Source organism: Nuphar pumila, chromosome 2, assembly GCF_984573655.1.
Source record: "Nuphar pumila chromosome 2, dmNupPumi1.hap1.1, whole genome shotgun sequence".
NCBI lineage: Eukaryota > Viridiplantae > Streptophyta > Magnoliopsida > Nymphaeales > Nymphaeaceae > Nuphar > Nuphar pumila.
In genome coordinates this window covers 139,326,934-139,341,311 of record NC_143250.1, presented here as the reverse complement: position 1 = coordinate 139,341,311, position 14,378 = coordinate 139,326,934, and the positions used below count along the sequence as shown (strand labels likewise).

At 37.7% G+C, this 14,378-nt stretch overlaps 1 protein-coding gene across 2 annotated transcripts in view; it reads right to left on the bottom strand.

Annotated features, from left to right (window-relative positions):
- Positions 1–5,972, bottom strand: part of LOC149847321 (uncharacterized protein At5g49945-like) — a 36,743-nt gene extending 30,771 nt beyond the window's left edge. For both annotated transcript variants that reach the window (XM_089996928.1, XM_089996929.1), the window contains exon 1: positions 4,847–5,972. In XM_089996928.1, the coding sequence (XP_089853054.1) occupies positions 4,847–5,866 (1,020 nt within the window). In that variant the 5' untranslated portion in view covers positions 5,867–5,972. The remainder of the gene's footprint in view (positions 1–4,846) is intronic.
- Between the last annotated feature and the right edge of the window lie 8,406 nt (positions 5,973–14,378).

Here is a 14,378-nt window from a genome sequence, read left to right as displayed (position 1 = left end):
CCTATTAAAAAATTATTTAAAATCTCACACAATTATACAAGATTGAGAATCTTTGAATGTAAATGTTTTGTTCTAAAAAAATGATAAACTTTCCGCTAAGACCATTCCTTGTGTTTTTTTAGGCTATGCCGAAAACCAAAATGAATTTAGGTGTTATGATATTGAAAATGACAAGCTTTATGTTTCAAAGAATGTAACTTTTCTTGAAAAACAATATGGATTTAGAAAAATTGAGTCTAAGAAATCATGTGGGTACTCATTTTTATTTGATCTAATGCATGAGCATGATAATGATATTATTGATGATTATGTGAATGAAAGTAATAATATTCATGATATGCATGAGAGTGATAATGATGACACTCATGATGCTCATGAAGGTGATAAGCCTATTGTTGAACTTCACAATGAACTACAAGCGTATTCTCGTCGTACACAAGGCCAACCACCGTGTGCATTAGAGAGGTATTCTCAAAGTCAATACATAGATCAATCTAGTGTTAGGAGATCCACGAGAATATCTCAAGCACCTAGTAGGTTTGTATTCTATGAAGCATTTGAACCCCACTATAGAGCGTGTCTTATGGTCATTCACTCCTATGTCTAACCATCTTCGTATAATGAGGCCAAAAATCATCATGAATGGATTGAGACCATGAATAATGAATTAGAAGCTTTAAAAAATGCTAAAACTTGAGAAATTCAATCATTACCTATAGGAAAGAAAATCATAGAGTGTAAATGGGTGTTCAAAATAAAAACCAAAAGTGATGGAACTCTAGAACGATACAAAGCTAGACTAGTAGCTAAAGGGTTTAGTAAAAAATATGGGATACACTATGAGGAAACCTTTGCCCCAGTATCTAGAATGACCACAGTTAGAACTCTCATCACCATAGCATCTATTTGAAAATAGTCTATCTTTCAAATGAATGTTAAAAATGCTTTTCTAAATGAAAGTCTTAATGAAGAAGTCTATATGAAACCTCCTCCCGAGTTAGGTTTGGCACATGAAAAAGTTCTTTATTTGTGAAAGGCTTTATATGGTCTAAAACAAGCTCCTAAGGCTTGGTATAATTGTTTTAGCAATGTAATGGTTTAACTAGGCTTTAGATCTTGTTATACCGATATTGCCTTGTTTGTTAAGTCCTCTGATGCGGGTATAGTTATTTTACTCTTATACGTAGACGATATGATTATCACAGGAGGTGATAAACAGGGAGTTAGTCATATCAAAGATGTTCTCAAAAGGAACTTTGATATGACAGATCTTGGTTTTCTTCGATATTTTCTTGGAATAGAAGTTTCTTATTCACCCCGAGGGTATTTTTTGTCTAAGACTAAGTATGCAGCCAAGATAATTAAAAGGTCAAGGTCTTACAGATAAAAAGAGAGTTGATACACCAGAAGTTATCAATGCAAAAATGAAGAAAGATGATGAAAAACATCCAAAAGACTCAACTCCATATTGCCAAATAGTTGGCGCCTTAACTTACCTTTTTATTATTCGTTCTAATATTTCTCATGTTATTCATACTGCTAATCAATTTCAGCATTCTCCACTACAATACATATGAGTGTTGTAATGAGAATAGTTAGATATGTTAAAAATATCATTAATCATGGTTTATTTTTATCATCTTCATCTCCATTAGATGTTATTGCATATACTGACTCTGATTGGGGAGATGTAAACGATCATCGCTCAACCACCAATTTTTATATTTTTGGAGGTGATTTCTTGATATCTTGGAGATGCAAAAAGCAACAAAAAGTATCATTGTTTAATATAGAAGCCGAAAATCATGTCATGACCACTACAACTTTTAAATTGGTGTGGTTGCGTAGAAGACTTAGGAGTTTACATAACGGAACCCTCAAGATTATGCTGTGATAACAAGAGTGCAATCTATATTGCAAGCAATCATACATTTTATGAGCGAACAAAGCATATTGAAATGGATTTTCATTATGTCTGTAAAGAATTCTTGAAGAAGACCATCACTCTACCATATGTACCATCCGAGTATCAACAGGTGAATTTCTTCACTAAGGCGCTGCCCTCTCCCAGATTCCACTTTCTCCTTGGCAAACTCCCAATTGTAATTCAGTGAGTTTGAGGGGGGTATTAGTATATGTGTTACTTTATATATATGTATGTATTGTGAATGTAATATGTTTTACCTTTCGAGAGTGTTTTTGTCTTTTGACACTTGTAATAGGAACAATCCATTAGGGGCTGAGGGGCTGAGCTGTTGTTTATTATTTTATTTTTTCTCTTTATTTTGGCCATGTTTGGCATTTGTTATATTGTGAAGGGCATTATTACCCTTGACAATATAACTGTTGAGGGCTTCCCAACGACTAGAATTCTAGCCGTTGAGAAATCCCAACAACTATATTGTGGGAGCTCCTCACTTCCTTGTGTATAAATATGGTCCTTGAGCCCCTTGTAAAGCATGCATTTTGTGAGCGTTCTCCCATCAATAAAGATTATATTTTTACTTCTTATGAGTTCTTTATTGGCCCATAAGTGGCTCCTGTTCTTGGAACTACTTGTGTGTGATTGTGCCTCTTGCTTGAGGTGTGTGGAGGCTCCTTGATTTCATTACATTATCAACTATACTTGTGAGGATTTTATACTCGGCTGCCATGAGTGATCTAGCAATGGTTTTATGTTTCATGCTTTCCAGAAAACCAAAATCAAATCTTAAACAAAGATATATACAATAACCTGGTACAATTTTTCTTTGATATGAATCTCCAGCCCAATCTGTGTCAGAAAAACTAAATACATGCTGCATTTGAATGCTCAAGCAATCATTTTTATGATAAACTAAACGGTGATTTAGTGTTTCTTTTAACATGGCCCACCATGTGCATATGGGATGCATAAGCCATAAAATGACAAATTTGGCTTATAGTGTATGCCATGTCTGTCCTTGTTATAATTAGATACTATAAAGCACCAGCCATGCTTCTGAATTCCTCAAGCTCACGATAAAGATCTCCTTCATGTGATGATAATTTCTTTATTCATTACTGTTGGTGGTGTATCTAATGGTTCACAATTATGCAGATTGAACTCTTGTCACATCTCAAGCAGTGGACTATTCATTGTATAAGATCCAATGAAACCATGTAATCCATGATATATAAAAGGTGGATTAGCAACTAGTATCTTAATGAATCAATGTTTGATTGCACTGAAGAAACTTTGAAACCACATCCTTGAAGCTTGTTAACTTATATAGATTGATTCAGCTTGCACATGTATTTCTTAGTATCGGATTGATAAAATCACATTGATTGTTCCATATACATCCCTTTTAACTCTCAGCGTAGAAACACATTCTTGACATCTAATTGATAAAATGACTAATCAAATGATAATGCAAAAGATGGTATCATCCTTAAACTTGCAAAGCCATGTTTGTAACCCTTTGTGACCATATGTGCTTTATATCTCTCTATGCTTCTGTTGCATACATTCTACCTAGCAGACCCAGTTACATCTAAATGCATTCTTGTTAACAGGCCTTTTTCACAACACTCCAAGTGTTATTGTAGTGCACGGCTTCAATTTTTTCTTCTATAGCTGAATCTATTATTCATCTTTGATTGCTTCAAAGTAGGATGGTGGCTTTCTTTCTTCTTCTTTTTTATGAAGGTTTCACTGAAAAAAAACTCAAAATCAGAATGTCATTCTTCTGTATGATCCAAATATGGATTCTTATACCCTTGAGGATCTTCTTAGCTCACCTGCAGTTTCCACATTTTAAGTTGATTTAGCTGCATGTACCTTATGTACAGTTTTCTCAAAATATTGTATAGGTACTAAACCTTCTCTAACACAATTGACAACACACACACACGTGTGCACACAGACACATCCCTGATACAGAACACATTCAAAATGTGTAAGGAAGTAAGGAGCAGTGTACTCATAAGATCTCATATATGCTACAAAACATGCAGCAAGCCAACAGATAGAGGTGCATCAATGATACTCTGTAGTCTCGACTGTAATTAAAACAATCAAAGAAAGCATTGATCTAATTTTACAATTAGCTTGCTTTCCACATTCCACCACAGAACTTGGAGGAGAAAAAAAAAGCACCATGCTGTTTTTGCCATGAGGGACGGAGAAACCACCCCTGGAGTAAGAGACCTGGCCATGCTGGACTTATGCCAGCCAAACCTGTGGTCGCTTCTCTGGTGGTGTAAAACCGTAGTGCACCCCTCGGCCCCAGAGAGTCGCCTAGTTTCGGCTTAATGTGCAAGGAGATGACGCCCGTGAGATTTTAACCCAGACCACCCATCTAGCTGCCTAGGCTCAATCTCACTGCACCAAACCCCGTTGGGGCAAGCACCACACCGCTTGCGTTTCATCTCCAATACACTGTTGATAAGCCCAAATCTGCCATAAATCAAGAAAAGTATTTGAATCCTATATTGGGTTCTCTAGACACTTTTGTTCCTTAGTACTTTTTGGCACATATTACCAAAAAAAACAGTGAATTTGCTTCCTTTCACTCGTATATTTCTTTGGTAAGGCAGGTAAATCACAGTATAAAATTATGCTCACTCTAAAGCACCACCTAGATGAAGCATTTATAACAAAAACGAGAAAAAATAACTGAATATTACAACAATAACAAACCAGATGAACAAAAAAGAAAAAGTTGAACAATAAAAGCTAGACGTACCAAACTGAAAGCATCACAAGGAACACTAAACTTGCACCAATCTAAATGTGAGAGAGTCAAACACAGAGCAAAACCAAACAGGACAACATCAAATGCACCAGAGAATCAAGTATTCTGATAATAACTAATCAGATTACCTGATCGAGCACTGCATCATTGATCAGATCTGAAGCGACCTCCCTCGACTCCGATACTACAACCAAATCATCCGGCACCCACTTCCGGTTTGCGGGCGGCGAGAGCAAAGAAGCAAACCTCTGCAGATCCCTGCTCTCCTTGTGCATCGCCTTCGCCGCCTTCTTCCTCGCCAACGCGAACACCACCTGATCCATGCTATCATCGTTCATGAAGACCTGGAAGGTGATCTCGTCCCTGCAAGGGACGACCAAATTGTAGAGCCTCGAGATGAGGTCGTGCCGGCTCTGCAACTCCATGGTGGCCAGAAGGCCCTGGCAAAACCTCCGCCCGCTCGCGTAGAATTTGAAGACGGTCTGCCCTTCCTTCAACAGCAGAGGGGTGTCCTTGCCATCGCCGGTACCCAAGAGGCTGAAATTCTTCTCAAAGATCGAATCCTTGATCGCGAAGTGCGCCGCCCACGCCAACGCGATGTTCTCGTTTTCCCGCTTCCCCGTGAAGTAATTGATAGAGAAGGCGATCAGGAAGCTGATGCAGATCACCTCAACGAGGTATGAGGGCCGTCGATTGCCGGAAGGAGGAATTGGGGACTCTTCGGCGGTGTGATTTTTCGGGGTTTCTGAAGGTGGCTGCGGCTCTTCTTCCTTGGTGGGCTGGTGGGGGACGGGAATACCTTCGAATTCGTCTTCATCCCAGTATCCGAACGTCGATGCAACCGGAGATGGTAGTGGTTGTTGCTCTGGCTGTTGTTGATAATGATGATTATGCTGTTCTTGTTGTGTTGGGTCGATTGTTTCAGGGGGCTCGAAATCGGATGAATGGGTGATGGGGGGATGTGGGGTGGAGCGGAAACGGATGGCTTCGTCGAGTCCTTCCGACTCGTCGATTGGGTCCTCGTCTTCTTCGCCGAAACCTTCGAATTGAGGGGACGCCCTACAGGAGAGGAGCTCTATGGAGAACAGAGCGATGACAGAGAGGAGGATGAGGGATCGGTATACGTGGGGTTTCTCTCTCTTGGCCATCCTTAGAAGGGAACCAACAAGACAGGCTCCCTCGTTTCTTCTTCTACTATCTTTCTGGCCAAGGCCCAAGGAAGGAAGGAGAGAAAGAGTTAGGAGAGCAGATCAAGTGATCTGCCAGAAAAATGATTTGGCATCCTCACTGTCCACAAGGAACATGAGCTTGGATGAAGCAATGGACGGTGAAGATGTCAAATAACTTTTTTAAAGTGAGTTGACAGATCACCTGATCTGCTCTCGAGAATTAGGCCGGTTGGATTTGTTGTTGAACCATAGGGCAAGTAGATGAGAGAGTGAGGTGTGGCATTTACACTTGGTTTGAATGCAAGCTCAAATGGAAAGTCAAATTGTTTTAAGCTCTTTTTGGATGACAGCGGCTAAAACTTCGGTTTTGCGTTTGTCGATAAAAACAACATGAACAAAGTTGTTTGGGTGACCAAAAACTTGAAAAAAAAAAACAAAAAAGAAAAAGTCAGACATTTCTCGGTTAGCCATTGGCTGACGTTGCCGTTGTCGGGTCGGTCAAACCATTTCCGGCCAGTCATCGGCTGGAAAATGGCTGGGCTAGTGTCTCTTGGTTTTGACGACACTAACCTGACCATTTTTGGATCAGTGACTAGCCAACTCGTTAAAAAAAAATTTAAAACATACATTTTCTGCAATTTCCTGATCAGTGGCTAGCCATTCCTTTTTTTTTCAAAAAATGTAAAAAAAACAACAACTTTTTCCAGCTAGTGGTCGACCGGAAATGGCCGGACACATATGAGGGTGGAGAGATGCTCATGGAAAAGAAGTGGGTAAGGGGCTGAGAAACAGCCCCCCTGGATAAACCTGGTTGAAAAAACAAGGGGACCTGTTTGGTCCAAAACCTGGTTTTGTGGCATCCAAATTAGGGGTGGCAATTTCTGACACGACCCGCCAACCCGCCTCTTAGGCGGGTTCGGGTTGGGCTTAAGCCAACCCGTTTAATAAACGGGTCGACCCGCGTAACCCATTTATTAAACAGTTCGGGTTCGGGTTGGGGGTATGCCAACCCGGCTGACCCGTTTAATAAACGGGTTAGGCGGGTGGGTCAACCCGCCAACCCGTCTGCCCGACCCGTCAACCCGCCAATCCGACCCGCCAACCTGACCCGAGAACCTGAAACCCGTTTACCCGACCCAACCCATTTATTAAATGGGTTGGCGGGTCGTGTCGGGTTACCCGTTTATTAAACGGGTCGGGTTCGTGTTTGCCACAGCCGACCCGTTTAATAAACGGGTCGGGTTCGAGTTGAGGTATGCTGACCCGCCAACCCGACCCGATTGCCACCCCTAATCCAAATAGCCATCAAACCAAGTTTTGCGGGGTAAACCTGGTTTGACACCCAAAACCATGTTAGGTTTTCGACCTGGTTTTGGGTGTCATCCAAACGGTTTTAGGTCGGAGACTCAAGTGTCGTGAAAAAAGGTTAGATCGGTTTCACTCATCCCTACAGTTATCCCTATCTTCATACCCTTCCTTAGGATTTCATTGACATGAGTTGTTTTAATCAAATCGGACTCTATAGATGTGATCAACATCATTCATTTAGTGAAGACCAACGTTGGAATCACTGAAATATGAATTGTCAGGATTTTTTGACAATTCAAAAATCAATAGTTGACAAAATACAAAATTGTGATTAAAAAAATCACATTTAAGGCCGATTCTTGTTAAATGGACCATGCTGAATCTATCTATAAGGTCAGATTTTATCAAGACAGTATGCATCGTAAGATTTAAGAGAGTATGAAGATGAGGGATGACATAGGGAATCAATAGAACTGAACTGGAAAAGGGGTAGTTTGGCTGATGGTTGGGGCCCTTAAAGAGGGTAATTACCTTTTATTGTGATAAGGTATATAAGATAATGTATTTTCTTTTGATAGGGTGCAGTGAGCATGTGCTTGGTGGCAATCACAATAGGTTCATAACATCTTTTTCAAGTTCTTCACGTTGACAACAATCGTTGTCCTTGTCCATCGTCTGCTGTTGTCTCTCTCTACCACCCACAACAAATCACCTTGTACTTATCCCTCTCATCCTGGGGTGGCTCATAAACCCTTCCCTTTCCTCTCACCATCCCCTTAAAGCCTCTCAGAAGTGAAGATACCCCTCTCTATCATCTCTATCTTTCAGGGTTCTCCCACCTTGTGAAACCCAAAGGCGGGGCATCCAATGGAGGCAAGGGGAGGAGATCAACTTTGCTTTTGTAACACCCTAAAATTTATCCAATTTTTTCGACAACCTTTTTTAAGAAGACGGAAATAATCAAAGTAAAGTTGAAAAAATATTGGGCAATTACAGATCATTTCATATTTAACAAAGATATTGGAAACAAATACCAATCAACATCATTTATTAACCCTGTGCAGGTACACAAGACAGATAAGACCTTTATTATACAGGAATGTTTTAATACCCTGAATGATTATTTGGATTAGATTCTTAAATGAATGATATAATGACCGAGAGATAACCCCTAAAAACTAAGATAGCATCATGTTGCGATAGCATGATGCATCTGACTTTCGCAGAAGTTACAAGACCTACCCACCTAGGATAAATTGGGTAGTTCAGGTTCTTTAACTCTGAGGGTGGATGATCATCGAACCATTGTCATTCGTAGTATAGTTTAAAACGTTGTATGTTTCAACAACAACAATCCAACAGAATTTGTACCATCTACCCTATCTAAGGTAGCTTGGCGTTGGATGGGTATTTATTTCTTTTCTTTTTAATTTGATTCATTAAAGTTATTTTTACCTGCCTCTCTTGAAAAACTAGGGTTTTGACAACCCAAGTACCACTTTGGGGTACACAGTATACCAACATTTAAAGCCAGAATGTAAACTAAATGAAAGAGGTAGTCAAAGTCGTTTTCTGATTAATAGCATGTTCGAAACACCCAACTGGTAAACTCATTGTGCATTTAAACCAACAAGTGCTGAAAGAAAACCCCAGTACATTTAAACCAGCCAGGCATTTATTTAAGTTTGTGTACTTTCCATTATTAAATTTAATAACTTGGGTGTACGCATCGTACCCCGTTGGTCTTTTTCAATAACATGCTCAGTCATAGGCAAACACACAGGTGTACTCAGTACACATCTGAATCACAAAACAATGTTTGCATGGCACACATAAAATATCCTATGTGCTCGTGTGGCAGCCTAATGGTTATGCAGAACCTCATGGTCATTTTTGAGTCCTTGCATTATCATGACTGTATATGTTTCTGTATTTAGCAGAACGTGGTCTGTGAACGAGACATGTTCATGTCATTTTGATGTGAAGCATATTTCGTTTGCAAGCAAAATAATAAGCACAATTATCATTTTATGTGTCACAACACTTAGCAAAGTGACAAGTTATTCATTTCGAATATCTTATATAGTTGACGATATATATGTCACATTGAGGTTAGGCAGACCCCATACTGGTTATGCCAGGATCCATTAGGTCTGATGTGCAGCATCCTCACTCAAGGTGATGCGCACATGCTGCCCCCAATGGCGAGATAGACCACGGTTGAGGTTAACTAACCCACCAACCAGCCATGCCCAAGAGGGTGTGGGGTGCCCTGTCGTGCATGGGCCATCTGCCATTGCACAAGAACAAGGGAAACAAGCCGGGAGGTTGCAGACCCCGACCTTCTATGCTCAGGTATGTTGTAGGTTGCAACAACGCCAGGCAATGGTGCAGTGCACCATGTCATGCCAATTATGCCTGGATTGGGTAGCCGATACATGCCCAACTGAGTCAGACCAACCGACAAGGTTGGTCTAGCCGGCAAGGCCTTGAGGTAAAGAAGAGAAGTGGATTGGGGTCGTATAGGCCCCAGGTCATTCTCGTATGCCCCCACACGCATACCAAAACACCCATAATTTTTTTATTTATTTATCAAAAGATCCTGATATTAGGTGCATGCGTGTGTGCGAGTGAACATTAAATAAGATCCCTATTAAGAAGTGTTTTTTAATATATATTTGGTATATTTGCCGATTCCTAATGGATGCAACTGCTACGAGGGTCCTAAGAGTGGTCATTTAGGCAACAAGGGCAAAGGTTTCTTCATAATATATCTCATATTCCTGAAGATATCCTTTGGCAACTAATTTAACTTTATACCTCTCAAGGGTCTCATCACCCTTCGTTTTTACTTTATGCATCCACCTACATCTCATAGGTTTCTTTTCTTCTAAAAGATCTTATAAAGTCAAAGTTTTAGTTTTTTCTAAGGTCTCTAATTCTACTTTCATGTCTACATAAGGATGAATTAACGCAATACATGCCTTGTATTTGTATAAAAAAGAGTTATAAGATCAAACTTTTATGGGGCCTTGACACTCTAGATGATCTCCTAGATTGCATATCTTCACTTTCAATCTTTGAATATTTTTCAAGTGCACTTGGAAGTCTTTGAGATCTAAGTCTAGTGTATTGCAAGTAGATTTTATCACTATGGGGTTTCTCTTCACAAATTTATTCATCTCTTGATTCATCAACGTTCTCAAGACCAAACTCGTAATCACAATCATCAATATCATATTTTGAAACAAAATCAAATAGAAAAGTGCACCCAGTTACTTCTTTAAATTTTTCATGATAAAAAAATATTTTCAAAAAGAACATATTTTTTGAAACATATATATTTTTTTGAATCATAACACATATAACCTTTTAGTTGTAAGTATACCCAAAGAATAGTCGTAGGAGAAAGCTTGCCACTTTTGTTGGTTAATACAAAGCACTTGCATCCAAAAAGCTCTTCATATGAAATAATCAAAAATAAATTTGATTTTTTTTTCAACAAGGGAGATATTTTGCAATAATAAAAATGACATTGAGATTATAGTTTATAGTTTTTTCAATGGGCATGAAGGTCTAAAGTATGTTGTCTTCAACATATGACCTACATGTCATGTTGGATAATGCACGAAGAACTTCACGAAAAACTTTTCTAAGAAGTTTTGTTCACCACTCAGTGCATTTTGGTTGAGTGTAACTTGAGCAGTTACGAGACAACACTTCACTTATTTTCTTCAAAAAAATCTGAGTGCAAGACTTAGCCACTTACAATTATGTTGTTACTGACAAAAAACCAAAACAATGGGCTAACAATAACTTTTCAGCATAAAGATATGGGTGCTTAATAGGGGTGTCAACGGGTCGTGTTTAGTTCAGACCTCGATGGTACAAGACTTGGACCTAATTTTCAGCTATGATATCAAGTCTGAACCCAGGTCTAATAGGATCCACTATAAGAAACATCATACTCGAACCTGATAAGAACTATATGAACCGAACCCAGACCATACCTGGTAAAACCATATTTTTTTATCATTTTACATTGAAAATTTGTGAGTCTTAATCTGAACTTGGGTCAGGTCAAGTCTGGTATAAAATTTCACAAATTATACACGGGTCAATGTATTAATCGGACCTTCGGGTCCAGACCTGGGTCTTAATCAAGTCTTATTATTTATCATCATACCCAAACCCTATAGGGTTTAGTTTGGGTCAGGTCTGGGTAAACCTGACCCATTGACACCCCTAGTGCTTAATACCCAATATAGCAGAGAGCTTCATTTCATGGTTTCTCGTCATACGTAACAATTCCTTAATTTCTCTTATTGAAAGGTTTTGTCTCATGTTGGGAAAATATTTTTAGAAAATAAAGAATATTAGGCAAAAAATGGCAGGTGTTATGGTATGTGAGGTCCAATAAAAAGTAGAGGCACTTAAGAGAAAGACACAAGTACATGTATATGAGAGCAACATTGATACGAAGTCCATGACTGATCTCATAGTTATAGTGTTGATCTTGAAAAACAATTATGCTCTTGTGAAGAATTACAGGTTAGCAGAGTTTTATGCGAACATGTGATCATATATATTTTATATGAGAGCAAGCTATCAGAAGATTACTGCAATAACTTTTTCATAGTTGAATCATATCGAGCTTTAGATAGTGCATATTTACTTCTTATGGCGGATGATGTTCCATACATCACTAAATCGACTCATATTCATGTTTATCCACCAAAAGTGGTTCGTAAAGTGATCATGCATAATATTTGCATTTTATTAATCATTATTTATGTATGATCCATGTAAAAATCGCTATAAAAACCCATTTTTATTGTTAGTTTTGAGAAACTGCATTGAATTGAATTTTATCAGAAGAACGGGTTTTCAAAGCTTTCCCTACTATTTTAGTATTTTTATGAGATTTAGATTTTCTTAATTGTAGCTTACTTAGCTTAGGTTGGTATGAGCTAATTTGTAATTTTTAGAAAGGTTGCTTCTTAGACAATAAAACATGTTTTGCTAAAATGGGTCTTTTGAAAATTATTGAAAATTGTTGGACTTGGTTTGAAAATTTTGTTTTACCCTAATATAATATTATAAATAGTAGTATACATCAGAAAAGAAAGACGTTTTTCCCTGGTGGATTGTACGCCTCTCTCTCTCTCTCTCTCCCTTTTCCTTTTCTTGTTCTTCTTGCTGTATTTTCCAGCACCGGTTCTTCCATCTTTTTCATTGGGAAGGTGCAGCAACAGCCAGGATTAACCAGTCTTTTCGCAACCCATCCATAGAATCACTCGGTGAGTGACCTTCTCCTTATTCCCATCTCTTTAACGTAGCTAGTTGCATAGAATCATATTGGCATATCGCATCTTAGTTCAGCAATACATATTTCTTTATTATCTGAAAGCAAAGAAAAAAAAATACAGAAAACAAAACAAAAGAAAAAAAATATTGTGTTCACAGATTAGCCATGTTATTTCCATTCAACGTTCTATTATATTCTGCATGTTATTCCATTCAGTAGGTTTTGTGCTGGTTACATCCATCATTTTATATTTTTTTTCCGTGTGTTATTCATTCAAATCAGCGTCTTTTGTTATTCAGTTTAGCATTTTTTATTTTTTTTTAGTTGAGTATAGCATTGGTTCTTTAGCATCATAGCAACGTCTTGTTTTCTTTAATTTTTTTTGTTCAGCAAGTAGTCTAAGATGTCCTTAGTTTATATACTATCAAATTAGTGGGTATAGAATAGTCGGTTTTGGTTTGATGTGTCATTTAAGATTCTTTTGCATAGGTGGGTGATTTTCCATTGCATTTTGGCTGCAGTGTTAGCTTAATCAATTAGGATAGTATTAATGCTAGTTAGGTAGATGAATCAGACGTGTTTATAATATAGATTTTTGCTCAGCGTGTTTTGTTTATCAGCCATAATGTTTGTGAGTCAAATGAAAACTCATGATTAATTGGTTTCAGCCTTTCTTTTTGGTTGTTTTAGTTTTAGCTTATTAAGTTTTTTTTCCTTTTTAAGTAGTTTACTACATTAGACGCTAGTTGTTTTGGGTATGTATTAACATTAGTTGATTTTTCTTATTTCACCTAAGATCAATTAATTAGGTAGCTAGTAGTATTATTCCATGTCTTACTATTTGTTAACACCGTACAACCTATAGTATTGATTAGTTTCATTTAGTTGATTAGTGAGTTTCTTGATTTCTTGTATTAGGCATTAGTTTGTTACATTAATTCATGAATTATAGTTAGTTAAATCGGTTTTGATATTTTGTCCTTTAGTGTTAGGTTGTCAGATTAGTTTGTTCATAGTCCAGTTTATGTTTAGTTTAGTTAGTTAATGCAAATCTTGTTTTTGCTGAATATTTTTAGTTATTAGTTATTAATTTCTTGTTTAGCTTCGTCGTACTGCTTTGTTTTTGTGTTTCTATGTTGTAGAGAAGCGGTGGAACGTGCGATAAAGCTATTTTCATACCTCAGAAAGACCCTTCAGAGAGCCCTCAGAAAAGCAAAAGTTCAAGAAAACATGCATTACCTCAAGAAGGGACAAGAGGACTCGAAGCACTGAAGCCTTCTCTTTTCTTTTTAGATTAGGGTTCTATTTCTGATATTTATTCATTTAATTGGGTCTGTAATAAAACCATTTATTTTGTTTAAGCCCTCTGCGTAGGGCCATACTCCCTTAGTTATTTAATTATTTAATTTATTCTTTTACTTTTGGCAATAAAGAGTAGTTTAGTGTGTGTTTGAATACAAGTATTTTCCGTTCCCTGAGATCGACCTGGACTCCACCACTTGTGTGAGCCGGTTTTTATATTTTTGGTGTCTGGCTTTCACTGGATTTTCATCAAAAAAAAATATTGTTTTAAAAAGAGTTTTCATAAAACTCACACCATAAAGCAAGGCGGCCTAAGGTGAAAAGATGAAAAATATAACACAAGGATATTATGTAATACAAGTGTAGTGTATGTGGTGAGGTCAGCCATAACATATAGAAAACAAGTAACAGTATGTTCGAGTACCTTTGTTTTGCAAAATGTGTATTTGTTAAGAGTTGTTTAATGAATTGCTTATTTGTATTTATCTATTATTTTTTTAATAAACTACTTCAATATCTTATGTCTTCTATTTATATCTTAAGTATTTCATGATGAATACTTATACATATAAA